General features: G+C 36.3%; 1 protein-coding gene and 1 pseudogene across 1 annotated transcript; one reads left to right on the top strand and one right to left on the bottom strand.

Annotated features, from left to right (window-relative positions):
• Positions 1-8,449: 8,449 nt before the first annotated feature.
• LOC144448228 (cytochrome P450 4F4-like) lies at positions 8,450-13,607 on the top strand. The gene is made up of 7 exons (XM_078138382.1): positions 8,450-8,501; positions 9,095-9,231; positions 10,115-10,376; positions 10,821-11,017; positions 11,551-11,684; positions 12,204-12,351; positions 13,235-13,607. The coding sequence occupies exons 1-7, from the start codon at positions 8,496-8,498 to the stop codon at positions 13,404-13,406; spliced, it is 1,056 nt and encodes a 351-aa protein (XP_077994508.1). The 5' UTR covers positions 8,450-8,495; the 3' UTR covers positions 13,407-13,607.
• Positions 13,608-15,026: 1,419 nt separating this feature from the next.
• Positions 15,027-20,408, bottom strand: LOC144448151 (patched domain-containing protein 3 pseudogene; annotated as a pseudogene).
• Positions 20,409-22,243: the final 1,835 nt, after the last annotated feature.

The following is a 22,243-nucleotide window of genomic DNA, read 5'->3' as shown; positions in this document are numbered from 1 at the left end:
AATGATAGTATACCATATTGTAATTTAGCCATAGTTTTACTTATTTTTGATTTTTTTTTCATGTACTGAGATGGGATTTCTCTAAACTGGACTTCAATTTTCTACACTATATATGATTGAAATTCTACATATTAATATAGCATAGTGTGATAAATCTTTGTGTGATTCATAAAGCGATTCACCTTTACGGTAGTAAACCTGTTTACAAGAATTATTATATAGTAAACAACAAATGGTTTAATTAATATAAGCCATCTATTATATTTAGAAAATTTGTTAATTATAATCTTAAGTTTGTAGTACAAATCAATATCAGTCCAACTACACTGATATGGTAGGTTAGACAATTTTTTTGACACAGATGGACTTGAGTATGACATAACTTGAGTTCGAATAAAAGGACAAGTCCAAGTTAAGTATGGTTAAAAACTGCATTATTTGAATCCTAATTATGTCAATATGTACAAGGATATTTAACTCGTGCAATCAATATTTGGCAAAGTAGTTTTTCATTCTATCAAGACCTTCATTGAAGGTTAATGCAATAAATATTAAATAGTATGCAAATCAGTATAATTAATATGCACACATATTTCTGAAACACTAACCATTCCTAGACATAATGCATTTTGTAGAGGTAGATTTCGATAAAATAGTGACATTGAAAATATGATTTGATAATGCTATTTATGCAAAATTAGGCACAGATGTCATCAAAAAAGTGAGTCTTATATTTATTAATCCATATGAAATATATGTACCATAAATTCCTTTGATTTAGTCAATTCCTACTCGTGAAAATCGGAAAAATAATGAGAAATGTATGAGATCAAAAGATGAAAGCTATTACAGTACTGAAGAAATAGATATTGCTTTTTCTAAGACAACCCTCTAACTATACCATCACTTACAGGGTCAATTTACCAAACATGGAATATAAACTATGCAGCCTCCTGTACAACTATGAACAAAACTATGGAATATGAAAATGGAAATATGAAATGTACATATAATTTGGAGAATAAAGGTTTAACGTTCAAAACTCTGACGGGTACAAAAAAATCCAATCAAATGATACCCCAACATGTAGAATATGACTGGCAACGCTAGCATACAGCACGAACACGGTGGCATTTCGTAGAGTGGTCCAGTTTGAATCAAACAGCTTTAGTCAGTTGAACAAACTATTTTTTGGAATCTTAAAGACCAAAATTTTGTAAATTCTGCATAAAAAGTCATCATGATGGTTATAAATCATATTGAATGCTATCAGAGTTAACATGATCAAGTGATGGTCACAGCTCTGTCTCAAGGTGTTTATGCCAAAATTGCCGAATAATGCCTTTCCAAGACGACTTGCAGTGTGATATACTAGTAATGTCTTTGAATGTTGAGTGTTCAACTGCGCTTATATTCGATCATTTCTGCTAGATTCTATGCCAACATCTTCATTTGATCCCCAGCAGATTTGGCGCCTAGGCTGAGTAACATTTGACACTGAGTTAGGTGGTTCTATTGTTGCTGATGTAGGTCGATGAAATTGTAAACTGGATTCAGACTTAATCAACTCTGGTCTAGAATTTCGTACACCAGGTATTCCGTTTACATTTGGATTGGGTGTTTGTTCAACACGGCGCCCATTTTTCCAATATTGGGTACAGACTTCATTCAACCACGTATTCATGTTCGGAGTTGTGATTGGTTGTTTTCTCCCTCTATCGTCAGCTGTGATTGGATGTAGGGATGGATTGTCAACATATCCATTCACCATACCAGGATTGTCTAGGCCTATGACTGAACTCGATCTGTCAGAGTGTAGACTTGTTACTGATATGATGGAGATAGCACTCATTGGTCGATTGTGAGATTGACGAGCAACCACTGGAATGGTGGTATTACTTGCTTTATTAGGCGCTATCACTGCATTGCAGGGACCTAGTATAGTCAAAATTACTGGTAAAAACAACAGGCCATGAACAGCGCCGAAGAAGATTACGAGAAACATGGTTTTGAAAAATGTCCGAAATGTGTACGATCCAGAAGCAGATAATATAACGAGGCCTAGGATTGTTGACAAAGCTCCCTCTAATATCGGCCAACCGAGTGAATACAAGGCGTCGATGGCTCGTTGATTGCGTGATTTATATGGTGCGATGACGAAAGCGTAGGTGATGTGTGCCGAGTAATCTACACTGAATCCAATACAAATAATGATGTTTATCATAGAAACCGAGTCTAATCGGACATCCCATAATGTCATAAAACCGACAACACCTGTCGAAATTGTTACTATAGCAAATGTGATATACAACGAGCAGACTGGATGGGGAATGAGTATCAGTGACATGACAAACATAGCAGCTGCAGCGATACCAATATTTTGTAATGTAGTTGGTAAGATGGCCAGATATTGTTCATAGAATATAAACGCGGGGTGGAAGGCAAACATCGTAAAGTTAGAATTTTCAACAATACGTCGGGTCTCCACCATCATTTGTCGTTCTCTATTTGTGGTGTCGGTGTCCTTAGAAAAGACGTAAAACCGTGAAGATTCGATGCTTGTATTATCGTCGTTGAATTTGATATCAATTCTGTAAGGGTCAGCCAAGGGAAGGAAAGCGTCTCTAAGGTTGGAGATGAAAGACTGTTCATCTGCGTACGTCAAATCATTGTCTTCCATGAAGTTAAGAAAAGTTCTCAGCCATGACTGAGTCAGGTCAGTGTTGTCATGGAAATGGTCACTTTCTTCCAACTGCACGATGACATTTTCTATTTGTTTTTGAACCCAAGAATCTGAATAATCAAGCTTTTCATCAATAACTATGGCAACAACAGGTCCATTATCTTTAAAGTATTTATCTTCTAAATTATAAAAATTAGCAGCATACGAATCGTCACCGACAAGGTTTTCTAACTGGATTCCCTCCTCAAGTTGTAAACATCCCCAAACAGCGATGCCTAGGTAACCAGCGAATAACAGAATCGTAAAAATCTTAATCGGAATGTTCTTCGCCATGCTGCTATCATAATAAACATATCGTCCACACCTATACCTAAAGATAAAAAAGGAAATACATTTATTGCATTTTGAAGAAAACGGGATGCAGTGCTTTGAAAAGGAAAGAATATTAACCTAAACTTTCCCATGTTTAAGTTATACCCTTGCATTTATTTATTTATTTATTTATTTATTTATTTATTTATTTATTTATTTATTTATTTATTTTAATGTACCGTTAGAACATAAACGGTAAAGCGATATTGAAGTGCATTGGAAGATAAGGCTACATATCATGCAACAAATGTACCCTGAGGACGAAATTAATGTAAACAAAGAATGACATCCTACTCGTAACTGCCAATATACTAGTCTAGTTGCTAGACCTATGGTGAATTGAAGGTCGCATAGATCTCCGGGCATTTCCTGATGTGTAATGTATTGATTGAAAGCATTGAAATTCATTGAGAAATGACCATTGGTGGCGCTATTTACTGATCTTTAGTGAACTTCCTCTGTAATTACCAGACACATAGAGTGAAAGATCATCCGTTGTAGGCGCTCTTCTCTGAAGGGGTGGGAGAATGATAAGGACGATATATTTTACACATTGCCGTAAATCATGCGCTTGTAATGAGTGAAGTGTCTCTGAAATCACGTGGTTTGGATCGTTATAAGTTTGACATAATGATAGCAAACAAAATCTTCCGACAGGTATTGTTTCTTTCCTGATCTTATAAATCTATGAATCTATCAAGACACCATCTCGACAAGTTGGCATACCCAGGTCTCTTTACGTACCCGCTTCATGATGTATTGTTTCTCTTAGTTTGTTTCTTTGGCCGTGGCCAAAGTGAAATTGCGTGATAGTATACCTGGATCTAGGTACCAGGATATGGCACTTGTAGACTAGTCATGACTCGGCGTGACGTGCAATGAAGAAGGAAACAACAGTTTTCGAGTACTAGTTGCTCTGTACCATGTTTCCCCATTCAATTTTAGAATAAGTGAAGTAGGCAGACTTTTTTCTAAGTTTATTTTTTTCTTCGTATGTGAGTATCTCGTTTAGGTAGTTATGTTTTTTTTCCTGTTGTTTTCCATGGTCTCTGTATGTGTTATTGGTTTCTTCTCATCAGATGTACAGCCATACAGATTGGAAGAATAGTTTTATATTGTCTTTTTCATTTGATGTCAGTTTCCGCATCCACTATATTTCTTGCAAGACTTCACAATTTTCTCGATTTTCTTATTTTTTTCTTGAATATGTATAGAAAACGTCTAGTGTCTGGGTGAAAAACTATGTGCGGTCGGGTAACCGGAACAATACAACTTTTTTTTTATTTGGCTTATTGACAACTACTATTGTGTCTTCTTGTACACCTTCTTCTCTACTCGAGATTCCGATAGAGATTGCTGGTACATGATTTTCGGCGTTGGGGAGCTTCCGGTAATTACAAAGGGGAGGGACGGGGATTAGGGGGTAGGTTGCGTTTTATAAATTGGTTCTCGGGAGGGCCATATTTGAGAAAATGGGATGGGGAGTGTGTCACATTTTACTTTGACTTATTTTGTTGTCCAGTTTTGCATTATTTCGTGGTTTCAGCATCCCACCTATGCCACTAGTTCTACATCCCATTGCTGCCACATTGGTTAATATTAGTGTTAGTGTTAGAATTGGGGTTATGGTTATGGTTAGGGACCGTACTAGCAGACCATATCAATCAAATCGCTGCTGACAACCATGCGGTGAATGAACTGTCAGTTGTGATTTGAGGAGAGGGGTGGGTAAAAGGGAACAGTAATATATTAGGGATGAACAATGTTGTAGAAATGTGTTAACTTCTGTCCCGACCATGTCAGGGGTGTACTCATCTATACTTTGGGAATTCTGGCCTTCAGCTCAGCCAAACACAAGTATATATTGCAGTGCCTTCCCACAAATTTACTCTGGTGGTGGGAGAGTGAAATACGCATGTCCATTTCCATTTCTTACAGCATTTTAACCCATGACTTAAAAATATTTTAACAGGGAGGGGGGGTTCTTGCTTTTGAGAAAGGGAATTGAGGGAGAGTCATTTTACACAACAGCCCAGACCTGAATTCTCCCGCTCCTTGTAATTACTGAAGGCTTCCTTTCTTTCTAACGCCAATGTATTTTTATCACAATGCAATATGCCATGGCCGGCAATTTGTCGGCCAAAGCTTGATAAAGAAGAGAAAATGCACATGGTGAAGAAATAAAATCCGATTAGTTGGAACCTAGGGTTCAACTGAGGTCACAACGTGATATAATAACTGTAGTCATTGTCACATGACAAACCAACACTTGGTGAACTTTAAACTAACTAAAAGTTTGGTGACATTTATGCTGTACAACAGTCGCTCATAAATAGGGAAATACTATGTAGCTTTATAAAGACCAGCTAGCAGTACGACGTCCCTCTGTCAGGAAAGGTGGACCGACAACATGACGACGTTTCTTACTTCCGTATTCCAGGCCTTCCCGGTAAAATTGAGCAGTGTGTTTAACTATCAATTCATATTCCTAGCCCTACTGATCACATTACTTCTACGACTATTATACTTGATATACAAACTGTTTCAATTGCGGTGGCAAGGAGAGAGAGACTTAGCGGCCATACCAAGTCCTGATAAACATTGGTTGTATGGTCATCTTCATATGGTGAGTAGACTGTCAATGCATGTGTATTTGGTCTCGTATATCTAATTCGGAGATTTGTTTTCACACCATTGAACATGTCCTCTTCTATCCATTCCAAATCAAGTACGCATTGAGATTCAAATTAGAAACCAATGTAAATTAATGGCATAATATGTGACATGTTTAACCATAGACCCTCCACCAACATTGGTTTAACACAGTGCATACACTTATATTTATCGTGCTTGTAGACGGCTTATTAAAATCGGGACCCAAGGTCGGAACTTGATTCTGACATTGTCACAATTCATACGGAGACAATGTCGTGGTATTCGAGTCGAGTCCCCGGCGTATTTGGTTTGCAAGCAGGACTAGATACACCCGAGATACATTACATGTAAAGGTTTACGCCATATATAAAATGATGACATATTATTGACATGGCTTCTTATGGACATATGTACACACTCATATACATATTACATTCAAGCAAGCGGTGGTCAGTGTCACATTTAAATAATGGGGTGAGGATGGGGTGAGCCAGAGACGTCCAAAGTTCTAAAAGTTATGTGCAGCTCACTTGAAAAATGCACGTACGATTAATTTCGATCAAAGACCACTACTGACCATACTTATTTCAGCCCTCTGGTGGCGCGTTAAACAGTGACGATGAATGTTATTATGATGTCCCTAACCTTTAGAGATTCTTTGTCCGATAAACATGTAGTGTGATCCAACATGCAAGTGTGAAATTTTACTTTTAACTTCAATGGCTGATCAACTATCGGGAAACTAAGCTATATGTTTACAATGTGTTTCTTTACACCTAAAATGATGCTGGCTTGGTGCTTCACTGATGGGACATTACATTTTTGACACAGAGCTTGACATACATCAACTCTATGATATGATATGATATGATATGATATGATATGATAACAAATTTATATAGCGCCTGGTATCCATTTAAAATGTTCACTGGCGCTTTACAAAGTGTCCCTTAAATATGCTCTCTCAAAATGTTTAGCCTAGATTTGAAAATTTCAGTACTTGATGCTGAACGAATATGACTTGGAAGATCATTCCACAAGGTAGCAGCGGCATATGAGAAAGAACGATCACCATAGAATCTGAGTCTTGTTCATGAAATTTTAAGAGAAACTATATGTCACTTGAGCGGAGAGATCTGGTCGGTTTATTAAGTTCGATGAGTGTAGTGAGGTAGTCAGGTGCGGTGCCGTTCAAAGCTTTGTAGGTAAGAAGTAAAATCTTGAATTTGAGTCTATATATTACAGGGAGCCAGTGGAATTTCATCAGAATCGGAGAAATGTGTTCATGTTTCTTCACTTGTGCAATCAGTCGTTTTGAGCTCTCTGCAATAGATTATGCTGGATGACGGTAGTCCAAATAATAGGGCATTAGCGTATCAAGCTTTGAGGAAAGAGTAGCGTTGACAAGTTTTAAACAGGTCTGCTGGGAAAGATATTTACGAATGAATCCAATGCGGCAAATATCGAAATAAATGCACTTACAGAGTCGGATGATGTGTTGTTTAAATTCAACTCTAGACTAACAATGACGACAGCTACATAACCAATGCGTTGCTCTCATCCACTTGTCATGTAATAACAATATATTTAGTTTGTGTCTATCTCAATTTGCTAATATTAGATCAGTTTACATGGTCATATGCAATGTACTAATGAGTACTACCCCAGACCACTAATTTACTGCAATGTAACTGGAGGTTAAGAAGACCAAAGAAGTCATATCTCATTTTATAATTTATATACCCAGCCTGTCAAATTTGTATATATGACGCGAAAATCAAATGAACTGCCCGGAAGGCATCGGCGTAAATGGAAATTTACATTTTGATTACTATATTTGAATTTTAGCTTATTTCTTCTTATTCATCGAGTTAGAAGTGTTCTGGTAGCACTCGTCGTAGGCGTACTATACAGCCTTCTTCCTTACCGGGGAATAACATGGATTCGTATCATGTTTGAAAACTTATATAATATAACTAACTCTTTTCTGCTTTCTTTAAATCATACAATATTCAGTTTAAAAACAATGAAGAAAGCATTTCTCAATTTGTCAAACGATCAGCTGAATTAAGTCCTGCGACTATAGTGTGGCTTGGGCCCTTCCTGGCACGTGTCGTTGTCAATCATCCATCAACTATAAAAGCAGTATTAACAACAACAGGTAATGAAAACATCGTCTTTGGAGCAGTATGTCTGTCTGTCTGTCTGTCTGTCTGTCTGTCTGTCTGTCTGTCTGTCTGTCTGTCTATATATATGTATGTATGTAATATGTATGTATGTATGTATGTATGTATGTATGTATGTATGTATGTATGTATGTATGATGTATGTATGTATGTATGTATGTATGTATGTATGTATGTATGTATGTATGTTGGTATGTAGGTACTCTGGCTAAGAATGTACTGTCAAAATTCATAATATAGCTTTGTATGAATTGTAGCCACTAAACTTATAGATATGTCTCAGTAATTTGTTTAGTTAAATTAAAATGGCTAGAGTAAGGTATATCCTAGAAGATGAGCTAGTCAAAGTCCTTGTAAGTAGAGTTCCTGGAAATGAATGAAAATCTTTATTCTGTAAACTCAATATCTTTTTATTACCCCTTTTTTCTATAGAACCAAAGGATGATTTTTTCTACGGGATAGTCAAACCCTGGCTTGGTGATGGCTTGCTAATTAGTTCTGGACAAAAATGGTTTCGCAATAGACGTCTCCTAACGCCTGGTTTTCACTTTGATATACTACGACCATATGTTAATGTATACAATGAGTGTATTCAAACTATGTTGGTAAGGGGAAATAATGGATTTTCTACTCACTACTCGAACTTTTGTCATTTGCACAGTAACTGCTTTTTAGAATTATAAATGGACATGAAACTTTAAAATTGTACAATGTGGTCTCATAAGTGTCTGATAAGTCTGACGTCATGACCATACAATATTCTCTAACTCACCTCCATTATTCACCAGCAGCAGCCCCACCAGCATCATTAATATCAACATCTACATCATCATCATCATCATCATCATCATCATCATCATCATCATCATCATCGTCGTCGTCGTCAACAACAACAACAACAACAACAACAACAACAACAACATCAACAACAACAACAACAAGAAAAACAACATCAACATCAACATCATCACCAGCACCAGCACCATTGCCACCAGCACCACCACAACGGGTAGACTTCAACAACTACCACCACCACTATCATCACATCATCATCATGACCACCACTATCACCACCGTCACCAAAGCCATAAACCGTGTTCTTCTATTAGATATCCCTGCTATCTTCGACGCTATTAACCTGGTCTGTCATACAAGTGTAAACATCCTGATACACAGTTTGTCATCCATTTCATTTTAGAGTAAATGGGATGCACTGTGTCAGAAGAATGGAGAAAGTAGTTGTGAGGTAGAAATATTTGAACACGTTAGTTTGATGACATTGGATAGTCTGTTGAAGTGTATCTTTAGTCAAGAAAGCAACTGTCAAGTTGACAAGTAAGTATTATAATATAACAGATACCTGTGTGTATAAAGTGTGGTATTTGCACGTGTGTATGCAGTGTTCTCTGGAGCTGTACGTTCACGAACGTAACGGCTAAAATGTAGACTACACCGCAATCACGAGAGCCAATACCTCGAGGGTATTATCCCACACTGGTACCCACTGATTCTGTAAAAGTTGCATTCGAGTGATTTCGTGTACAAATGGACTAATCGCGCACGCTCATTTGCATACACATATAATAATTTCAGTGCAAATGCCACTAGTATGCACTCGCACCCATGGAATTACAAATGTAATTACTAGCACACACGTAATTCTATAATATATTGACAAATTTGATCGAAAGTAATATAAACAAAACTATCTCAATAAAAGTATATAGTACCATTCTTTTAATACTACTAACAAAATTGTAGTACACTACCAGTATAACTACTCGTACTAGTCTTTACCGCAAATCATTCTGGATTGCGTGTCGTTGTCATCATTTGGTGATCAGTTAGAAAGTAAGCTAGTGTCATAATGACAGTTCTGTATTAGTTATAGACTGTCGTTCGTGCCTTTTTTGCTACGTTTAATTATCTAAAAACTAAAGTCGTCGCCTCGCTCGCAATCAGTACGCATTAGTATGTCAGTGCTACGGAGCGAGACGACGACTTTGTTTTAGATGAAACGTAGCAAAAAAGGCATGAACGACTGTCTGCAATAGTTACTGAGTTTTAAGGGAGTGAGAACATATCTATAGTTAGCTTACCGATGCATAAGAACCGGTCGGCAACCAGTTTGATAAAAAACACTCAGACCTGCTGTCAATTTCCTATAGTGAGAACAAACAGACACTAATGATTTCTATAATTGTTTTTACTATAATAGGAACCAGCATCCATACATCCGGGGAGTTTATGCATTGTCATACTTGGCCATGACGAGAGCTAGATTTGTACCCTACCACAATGACGTCATTTTTCACATGTCACGAATGGGATATAGATTTCGTAAAGCTGTGAAATCTGTTCACGACTACTCTAAACGTGTGATACAAGAAAGAAAAGTGACACTGAGAAAAGAAGAAGTAAACAAGACAAAAAGTTTCCGAAAATACATTGACTTTTTGGATATTCTACTGAGTGCAAAGGTAGAACACAGTTAAAATTTTGAATTATATGTCGTTTAATTTTCAAGCATTTATGTCTATATCTTTAAGCAAATGATGATGATGATGATGATGATGATAATGATGATGATGATGATGATTGTGATGAATGTATTTGGAACATATGATTGTTTTAATCATGATGTTATATTGTTTTCAATGAAGAATACGCAATAGTTTAGATATATTGCATCATCTAGACATATTCGATACTGATCTCTGCATCGATTATTTCTATGACCATGAACAAGATGATAAACTCTATATGGTGATAATGTGAATGGAGGAAGAGAGGGAGCTGGCGAGTAAAATGTCAGTAAATGTCTCCACTTTTGGAATGTTCATTTACTACGTTTAACATGTCCCATTCTCTTTCTTAGTCATTACTGCAACTCGTTTTAAGGCTTCACAATCTATTGTTTACAGGATGAAGGGGGTGAAGGGTTATCAGACCAAGAAATTCAGGATGAAGTAGATACATTTATGTTTGAAGGTCATGACACTACAGCCAGTGGTATATCCTGGATTCTGTACAACCTAGCCATTAATCCAGAACATCAAGAGAAATGCCGACAAGAAGCTGATCGAATACTAACTGGTAAAGATAATAAACAAATTGAATGGTAAGTTCGTATTAAGTTAATACTGAGAGCAGATACTTTGGATCGCTCAAGTGGTTTTCATTTGCTATTGACAAATGTATTTTATCCTTTCAAATATGACCACATTTATGATGATTTAGAGTGAGAAGGTTAGAATACAAGTTTATATAGAATACCATCCAGCAAATTGCAGACAAATCCAGTCTGTAGCTGAAGTGAAACGCGTATAAGACTTCACTCTCTTCTAGTAGTATTTTGCATCATTTTGATTGGTCAATGGCCTTGAAATACTAAAAACATTAAACTCATCAGCAAAGTGGTAGCGACTGTTACTGGAATGCTTTTATGTTGCTCGGCCGATTGACCTTGATAGATGGCGCTATTGGCGATGACGTCACAGGTTGACCTATAATTGAGAGTTCTCAAATTATACTCTATATAAATCTCATGTGTGTTCTCTTCTATGTGTCCCTCGTTTCTAGAAGGATCCTCGCAATTGAGTTAAAAACATGGCATATTACAGATAACATTATTTACCTTCTTTTCCTTAAAAGGGATGATCTTGGATCACTGTCATATACAACATTGTGTATTAAGGAAAGTATGAGAATTCGCCCTCCAGTTCCAATTGTAGCTCGCCGTTTAACGTCACATTTGACTTTACCAGAGGTTGGGGTCATACCACCAGGTAAATAATTGGAAGGTTTGTTGGAGAGGAGGGGGAGTGGTAGGGTTATTTACAAGATATCTATTCTCACTGCATTATCCATGCATATGTATTTAGGGAAATGTCTATGATGGAATTGATAATCTGCATGCATTGGTTGCGTATTAAGTTGTAGAATGTGTTATAAATGAGATTTTTGTCTCTCTTTTCTTTTTACCCTACTTGCTGTTTTATTGTTGATATATTTATATTGTTGTTTTTGTCATTGTTGGAATTGCACGATAAATAGAGGTAATGGAAGACATTTAGTTAGGAAGTGTCGTTATTTTTTGAGGAGCTCAGGATAGGAACAACACTAATATTGGCAGGGTTTGGTGGTAGTTGTAAATGTGTCTACCAGTAGTAGTAGTAGTAGTAGTAGTAGTAGTAGTAGTAGTAGTAGTAGTAGTAGTAGTAGTAGTAGACGTTCTGATTGTAATAATATAATTATAACACATGCTGTGTAATAATCTATTCAATGCAATGTTTAATTTACTACAGGGACCACCGTCATCGTATCAATTATGTCTCTGCACCATAATGCACATGTATGGCCTGAACCAGAGACATTTGACCCTCTGAGATTCCTTCCAGAAAACACAAAAGACAGATCACCATATGCATATGTGCCCTTCTCAGCTGGACCAAGGTACTGTAGCTATTTATATATTTTATTTGGTAGAGAATTGAAAAGGAAAGGAGAGGAAAACACTAGACACACTCACAATTATCCTCCAATACAGACCCATATTAAAGACTCACACACCAATTTCTTTCTGTATTCGTCATCACTTCAATTGATTTACTCACTTTTCTTTTTTCCATGGACACAATCTCTTGGTAGATGGGTGATGAATTCACAAATTAAACTGGCCATGTGGATGAGAATTTGGTATTTATTTTGGATTTTTATTTGATAAAACAGCTTCACTATGTGTTTATACTTAAAAAAATAATGCGAAAGAGCATATACAAAGTCCATGTTCATAACTCACTACATTGCAAAAAGATGGAAAAAGTGTAAAAAGTTTGTTATTGTACGTACAATAACAAACATTTTATACATTGTTTAATGTTTTGCAGTGTATTGAGTTATGGACATAGACTTAGTATATGTTATTTCGCATTATTTTTTCAAGTATAAACACATTATAGTGAATTTGTTTTATCAAATAAAAATCCAAAATAAATACCAAATTCTCATCCATATGGCCACTTTAATGGATGAGAAAATGAATTCGTATATGAACGTATGGATTGATGAATAAATTATGTAATTTTTAGTATGATGATTATAAGATGATGTTGGTTATGGCAAGGTAGCCATCTTGTTTACAGAACGTCACACACTGATGATGAGTATACACAGACCTTGAACACACACTGGCCATTTACTCAGGAAAAATCAGGAATTACCTGTGATTTAGAAAAAAAATGGTGCATTGATCGTGATTAATTCAACATGTTAGACAACATTTATTTATTAACTGTTACACCGGATTGATAATTGATTCCTGTTTATTTAATTTCAGAAACTGCATCGGTCAAAACTTTGCCATGAATGAGATGAAAGTTGCCATAGCAATGGTCCTCCACAGGTTTGAATTATTCCCTGTGATGGATAAGCTACCGGAAAGAACTAACAATTTGGTATTGAGATCGATTAACGGAATACATCTACGTATCACACCGAGATATAAATAAGGAGAAAAGCCTCATATTCGTCACAGATCAAAATCCTGAACTACACGTGAACTATATGGGGACCCTTCCATCATGCACTCATATTCGCACAGTAAAGATTAGTGTGTTGCAAATTCGAATTCTGATAGGCAAAGTATATCAAAAATTACAAAAAGAGTGACAAAAATATGCTACAAACTATTATGCATGAAATCTAATAGTTATCGATTTGAATATAATGATAGTATACCATTATATTGAAATTTCTTATAATTTAGCCATAGTTTTACTTATTTTTGATTTTTTTTGATGGGATTTCTTTAAACTGGACTTTAATTTTCTACACTATATATGATTGAAATTCTACATATTAAGATATTGTGATAATCTTCGTGTGATTCATAAAGCGATTCACCTTTACGGTAGTAAACTTATTTACAAGAATAAATATTTAGTAAACAACAAATGGCTTAATTAATATAAGCCACCTATTATATTTAGAAAATTTGTTAATTATAATCTTAAGTTCGTAGTACAAATCAATATCAGTCCAACTACACTGGTATGGTACAGGTTAGACAAATTTTTTGACACAGATGGACTTGAGTAGGACATAACTAGTACTTGAGTTCGAATAAAAGGACAAATCCAAGTCTGGTTAAAAACTTCTGCTTTATTTGAATCCTAATAATGTCAATATGTACAAGGATATTTAACTCGTGCAATCAATATTTGGCAAAGTAGTTTTTCATTCTATCAAGACCTTCATTGAAGGTTAATGCAATAAATATTAAATAGTATGCAAATCAGTGTAATTATTATGCACACATATTTCTGAAAAACTGATCATTGCTAGACATAATGCATTTTGTAGAGGTAGATTTCGATATAATAGTGACATTGAAAATATGATTTGATTCAAAATTAGTCAAAGATGTCATCAAAAAGTGAGTCTTATATTGAGTAAATCCATATGAAATATATGTACCACGAATTTCTTTGATTTAGTCAATTCCTACTCGCGAAAATCAGAAAAATAACGAAAAAAAACCCAAACGTATGAGATCAAAAGATGAAAGCTATTACTGTAACAGTACTGAATAAATAGATATTGCTATTTCTAAGACAACCCTCTAACTATACCATAACTTACATGGTCAATTTACCAAACATGGAATATAAACTATGCAGCCTCCTGTACAACTATGAACAAAACTATGGAATATGAAAATGGAAATATGAAATGTACATATAATTTGGAGAATAAAGGTTTAACGTTCAATACTCTGACGGGTACAAAAAAAATCCAATCAAATGATACCCCAACATGTAGAAAATGACTGGCAACACTAGCATACAGCACGAACACGGTGGCATTTCGTAGAGTGGTCCAGTCTGAATCAAACAGCTTTAGTCAGTTGAACAAACTATTTTTTGGAATCTTAAAGACCAAGATTTTGGAAATTCTGCATAAAAAGTCATCATGATGGTTATAAATCATATTGAATGCTATCAGAGTTAACATGATCAAGTGATGGTCAAAGCTCTGTCACAATGTATTTAGGCCAAAATTGCCGAATAATGCCTTTCCGAGACGACTTGCAGTGTGATATACTAGTACTGTCTTTGAGTGTTGAGTGTTCAACTGCGCTTATATTCATTTCTGCTAGATTCTATGCCAACATCTTCATTTGATCCCCAGCAGATTTGGCGCCTAGGCTGAGTAACATTTGACACTGAGTTAGGTGGTTCTATTGTTGCTGATGTAGGTCGATTAAATTGTAAACTGGATTCAGACTTAATCAACTCTGGTCTAGAATTTCGTACACCAGGTATTCCGTTTACATTTGGATTGGGTGTTTGTTCAACACGACGCCCATTTTTCCAATATTGGGTACAGACTTCATTCAACCACGTATTCATGTTCGGAGTTGTGATTGGTTGTTTTCTCCCTCTATCGTCAGCTGTGATTGGATGTAGGGATGGATTGTCAACATATCCATTCACCATACCAGGATTGTCTAGGCCTATGACTGAACTCGATATGTCAGAGTGTAGACTTGTTACTGATATGATGGAGAGAGCACTCATTGGTCGATTGTGAGTTTGACGAGCCACAACTGGGATGATGGTGTTACTTGCTTTAGGCGCTATCACTGCATTGCAGGGACCTAGTATAGTCAAAATTACTGGTAAAAACAACAGGCCATGAACAGCGCCGAAGAAGATTACGAGAAACATGGTTTTGAAAAATGTCCGAAATGTGTACGATCCAGAAGCAGATAATATAACGAGGCCGAGGATCGTTGACAAAGCTCCCTCTAATATCGGCCAACCGAGTGAATACAAGGCGTCGATGGCTCGTTGATTGCGTGTTTTATATGGTGCGATGACGAAAGCGTAGGTGATGTGTGCCGAGTAGTCTACACTGAATCCAATACAAATAATGATGTTTATCATAGAAACCGAGTCTAATCGGACATCCCATAATGTCATAAAACCGACAACACCCGTCGAAATTGTTACTATAGCAAATGTGATGTACAACGAGCAGACTGGATGGGGAATGAGTATCAGTGACATGACAAACATAGCAGCTGCAGCGATACCAATATTTTGTAATGTAGTTGGTAAGATGGCCAGATATTGTTCATAGAATATAAACGCAGGGTGGAAGGCAAACATCGTAAAGTTAGAATTTTCAACAATACGTCGGGTCTCCACCATCATTTGTCGTTCTCTATTTGTGGTGTCGGTGTCCTTAGAAAAGACGTAAAACCGTGAAGATTCGATGCTTGTATTATCGTCGTTGAATTTGATATCAATTCTGTAAGGGTCAGCCAAGGGAAGGAAAGTGTCTCTAAGGTTGGAGATGAAAGACTGTTCATCTGTGTACGTCAAATCATTGTCTTCCATGAAGTTAAGAAAAGTTCTCAACCATGACTGAGTCAGGTCAGTGTTGTCATGGAAATGGTCACTTTCTTCCAACTGCACGATGACATTTTCTATTTGTTTTTGAACCCAAGAATCTGAATAATCAAGCTTTTCATCAATAACTATGGCAACAACAGGTCCATTATCTTTAAAGTATTTATCTTCTAAATTATAAAAATTAGCAGCGTACGAATCGTCACCGACAAGATTTTCTAACTGGATTCCCTCCTCAAGTTGTAAACATCCCCAAACAGCGACGCCTAGGTAACCAGCGAATAACAGAATCGTAAAAATCTTCATCGGGATTTTTGTAATGAACGGTCCGTAGTGATTCTTGAAAAAGTTCGCTATAGCATGGTCGCTGTGTTCACTTGGTGGGGACTTTTCAGACGACCCTCCTGCACAGAAAATTCTATACGAGACAGATGGGCTCTCGTCTTTTGACAAGACCTTTTTGAGCGTCAAACAGTGTCTGTTATCAGCTTCTCTGTACCCCATCAGTGCCATACAAGCACCAAAGAAGGTGATTTGGTAGGCATAGTCGAATAGTACCGCGACGGCGGTATAGATACAGAAGATTCGGACAGATGGAAAATAAGTTATAGCGCCAACACCGAAAGCTAAGAAATCTGTAATGCTGGTGATAGTGATTGACATGGCGGCTTCTGAGTACGCCTCTCCCATACGTTGTTCGACGCTAAGCCGAGGGGACGTTCTTCGCCATGCTGCTATCATAATGAACATATCGTCTACTCCAATACCTAAAGAAGATAGAGAGGAAATAAATTAATTGATTTTCAAGAAAACGGGGGAGCAGTAATTTGAAAAGGAGAGAAATGTTGACTTAAATTTCTCATGTTAAAGTTAAACTTGCGTATATACCCCTTAGAACATAAACGGTAAACTGAAATTGACACAAATTGGAAATGCGGCTACATATCATGCATCAATAGGGAACTGGCAAACCCGCCATGTTGAATGTTGCATCATGGGAAATGTGATAATAAATACTAATCAATTAGTAATCATGTTGATTCATTGTTCGCAACCACAAGTGATCAATAAGTCTTATTTGCATGATGCATGATTTAAATATTCATTCACCCATACTGACGTGTTTTAATTGCTGTATATAATGACATCCTGCTAGTAGCTACCAATAACTTGTCTAATTCCAAGACCAACAGACCTGAAAGATTACCCGAGACTGAAACAACAAAGGTCGCATAGCACCAAAAGTATTTCCATAATTTATTGATTGATGAACGATCAAGGAAATGATGAATGAGTGGCCAAAGAAAGTTGTTAATTGATTAGGAAACGTAACGTGAAATGCTGATTTCAATGTACCTACTTTCTCGTTTGTTCGTTCGTTCATTCATTCGTTCGTTCGTTTGTTTGTTTGTTCGAATTGAAAAACAACTCTATTACACGGTTTTAATGGAAATGTGTTGCAAATTACAGTAATTTTATAACAAAACGAATGTCTGTCATAACATTTTTACAGGTGTAAGACAGTTTCATACAAGTTCATGTAATTATGTCAGTTATAATTAGATGCGAACTGAACGCCTGCAATCATGGCAATTCATTTGACTCCTGTACTTGGCGAGTAGAAAATTGCTAGTATTGTGCATTAATTGCAAACAGGTCTCCTGTTTGATGAAATTTAATGACATTTAAAGCTGAAAATAATGACCAATATTGCCTCTATATATTAAAGTCACAAATGTCTGCAAATCTATTATCTATTGACAAACGCCATATGGTTTTCACTCACATGGGGGAAAATAAAATAGTTCATCAACAATAATGTTAATTGCAATGTCTAAATAGTGCGCTTGTGAATTCGCCAAATGCAAGGAGGGGGTCCTGACCTGCCCTTGAGAGTTTTCGTTCAGGAGGAAGGAATCTAGCCTTGTGATGGACTGACAGCGAGGGATAGGTGGTATCACTTTCTGAGACTATTCGACATTTAAATACTAGCATTGTCCCGAAGTCATTCTGAAGGTGGGAGCAGTGTAATTCATTGTGAAAAATGACCATTTGTGGCGCTATTTACTGATCTTTACTGAACTTCCTCCGTAATCATATCCAACATAGAGTCAAAGATCAGCCGTTGTGGGCGCTCTTCTCTCAAGGGAGCAATGATAAGGACGTTTGCGTTCCAGGTGATATATTTTACACTACACCGTAAACCAAGTGCTTGTATGAAAAGTTTTTGAAATCACGTGGTTTGGGTCGTTATCAGTCATACAAAAATGATAGCAAACAAAAGTTTCCGCTTTGTATTGTTTCTCTTTGTTTGTTTATTTGGCTGATGGCCAAATGGTAATCTTGCGTCAAATGATACCCGGATCTAGGCACCAGGATGTATGACGTGTGTTGGATCCGATCGACGTCATCAAATATGCAATAAAGATAGTAAACAAACGTTTTTCGACTTGCACTGTTTCTCTTTGTTCGTTTGGTCGGTAGTTCCAACGAAGTTTGTTTAAAGTACACACAACAACATGCACTATTTCGAGTAAATTTGGCCTCATCAGATTCCTGTGGTGAAGATCTGACATTTACTTGTCATAGCATTTTAGCTTTGATAGCCCTCAGATGATGAATGATTTATTCATTTTTTTAAATTATGATTTGAACATTGACGGATTTTTTTTTTTTTTTTTTTTTTAAAGAAAATCTATGGATCAAAGTGTATTTGCAACAGCAACTTGTTTGTTATGGCATTTCTCTCACGGGGCATGACGTTTTACATGCATTGAGACAGCTTCAAATGCAAAATGAACGATTGTGGGTATAACAATGATTATTATTTATAGTATCCTGTTGTGTGTGCTACATCTGTTATTGTTTCTGGAGTTCAAATATGTACTTCTATAAAAAAAATAATTATCACCTCCCATCAGTGGAGCACCAAGGCAGCCACATTTCTATTGAAATACAAGAACAAATATCAATCTTCAACTCTCACATGAAATCCTACAACATCACATTGTTTATCAATAGGAAAGTAAACAGTAATAGCATAGACTGACTTGTTTTTCAACTCACACACGACTAACAAAGTGGTAACTTACCAAGAATTAAAAACGGCATGGCGCTCACAACATTGGTGAATGGAAGACCACAGTAACTACACAAACCAAGAGATGAGGGTACAGCCAACCCAGCAGACAATAGTCCAAACACCCCTAGCCATGGTTTACTTCGTACACAGTCAGCCATGATGCAACACAATATAGAGAACGTCATCAAAACGATTAGTGTCAGAGCAAATAACGGAACTACAGTGTCTATACTTCTAGCCAGTTCAAGTTCTTGGGTCAATGATGTGAAATATGAAATGTTGAGATTTTTAGAATCATAACTGGAGACATCATCTATAAATGCGCGTTCCCATTTATCGGTCCGTTGTTCCTTGCTATTAGTGGTTGGTTTGAGTAAATAAAAAAGTTGTAAGGCAGACGCTGATTTCATTGTCTTCTTGTCGTCATAGAACTCCACACCGCCAAGACTCATACCTATGAAAATCTGCCTTGTTGAAGTCTGGTGTAATGGAAATGTCACATTAAACTTGTTAACGTTGCTAGCATCATAGTTATACAGTTCAAGAATAACATTCATATTGCATTTGTCGTGCCATTTTCCACATAAATCATCAAATGTGTATTTTTGTCCCTCATCTGTGATGTCAATATTCATAACATGTTGATGGAGCGTCAGTATTTCACGTAGTGTACTTTCTCTTAGTATGTTACCGCCATCATTCGAAGTCACTATCAGACGGCCATACCGACCTAATGTGTTCTGTCTAACGGCGTTAAATTCATCATCATAGTCCAAAGGAAATAGTTCTTCGACTCTGTCTCTGTCTTTCAACGCCTGACTACCTTCCGGAGTATACAGGTATTCCAGATTGGTATTTTGTTCGAAGAATACCAAACCAGCTGTTAATCCAACGGTAAGAATAAGTGGGAAAATGATAAAGGGAACTGGATATTTACCAACAAATTTGCCATATCGATGAAAAAGTGCGCTTAGTCTGTTCTTGAGAAAATCGAATTGACACTTGCAAGTCATCTTGTGAACGTTGCACGTCAAAGTTAGTTGAATCTTGGATACGAAATGTTTGTACTAATAAATACGTAATGCAACAATATTCAGTAATTGTTCTTACAGTGTTACACCCTTACTAAAAAGTTTGTCTAGAAATCAATCATTGTATACGTTGACAACATTGTATCGCAAAGCGAGTGGGATACACTAATTTATCAATTCATCTCAACAAGTTTATCCTTGAATTTCAGTGATTTATGTATATGAATGTTGAAACACTTCATTGTGTAAACACACGAAATTTCCCCTTCGATATACCACCGGAGGTGAGTTACGCTGATGTAACAGTGGTTTCTCTGCTAGAGGTATATGGGTGTAGACTAGGTCCAAATATTGTGTAAAAAAACAAAAACGGTTGAAAATAATTCACTTATGTGCATGACGTGGATTGCACAGTAAACATATGTTGCAATAGTATCTTCACTCACTATATATTGACCAGTTATAACTCACACGTAGAATATAACCAGCATAACATTTTATGGGCAATGATTTAAACCACCTATATATCGCGTATGGCATATATACAACTTGAGGGTAGTGATTTACATAATTTGTCAGTGAGGACTTTATATATACTACACAGAAGTGTGTTTATCGTTTTCAATAGTTTGTTAACCTTTTACACTCTTTTTACTGACCATTTATAACTCACCAGTACAGTTCGATTACCCGTAATACCGCAATAAATCAAAATAATTGCATGGGTGAAGGAAAGTTTAAAATAAGTTTGTTCACCTGTCACTAGTGTTTTTTAAACAAAAAAATTAATAGGTTTTGCCACTCATTTGTATTATAAGTAAATATGTAAGTAACTCAGGTAATTCAGTATGTATGTATGTATGTATGTATGCATGTATGTATGTATGTATGTATGTATGTATGTATGTATGTATGTATGTATGTATGTATGTATGTATGTATGCATGCATGCATGCATGTAGGTAGGTTGGTGTGTGTGTGTATGTATGCATGTATTTATTTTCTCTGTCTGTCTGTCTGTCTGTCTGTCTGTCTGTCTGTCTGTCTGTCTGTCTGTCTGTCTGTCTGGTTGTGTGTGTACGTGTGTGTGTGTGTGTGTGTGTGTACGTGCGTGCGTATGTGTCTTATCACTTTTCAGCTGATGGTAATGTGCATGTAATAACTAAAATCCTGGCATGGATGTAGTGACTGCCAGTTAGTACCTGGATTATGGTATAATCCCAGCTTACTTATGAATGACCATCAAACTAAAAACCACACCAAACAATATTTTGTAAGCAACGTCATTATTGTTACATTTTAATACACTTTGAGTTTCGATCACAAAACAAGTAAATTAAGACAGGAAAATGTTTGCTATGAATGATATGAAGGTTGCTATAGCAATGACCCTACACAGATTTGAACTATCAATGATGTTAAGCTACCAGAAAAGACTAACAATATGTGCTGTTTAGGTCGATTAATTGAATTCATCTGCGCATCGCCCCTAGACATAAATAAGGATCAAAGCCCCATATTCTTCATGAATTTTGATCCCGAACTATAGATGAATTTTTTAAAACTATTTTTTTTAAATTTTTTAAAATAATTTTTATAGATATAGCGATTTAAACGTAATACTACAAAATTCACACATTTTGCTAAAAACTAATCATTCTTAGACAATATACATAATATGCATACAATATGCGTACAGTATTGAACTTAATGTTTTAGAGGTAGACTTTGATAAAGTGATAAAATTGAGAAAATGATCTCATAATGCTAATTATGCACATTATTGCAAAAATGTCGCCAAAAGGGAGTCTCATAGT

The sequence above is a fragment of the Glandiceps talaboti genome, chromosome 17 (assembly GCF_964340395.1).
Source record: "Glandiceps talaboti chromosome 17, keGlaTala1.1, whole genome shotgun sequence".
Classification (NCBI taxonomy): domain Eukaryota; kingdom Metazoa; phylum Hemichordata; class Enteropneusta; family Spengelidae; genus Glandiceps; species Glandiceps talaboti.
The sequence above is the reverse complement of the archived record's forward strand: the minus strand, read 5'-3'. Positions and strand labels throughout refer to the sequence as shown.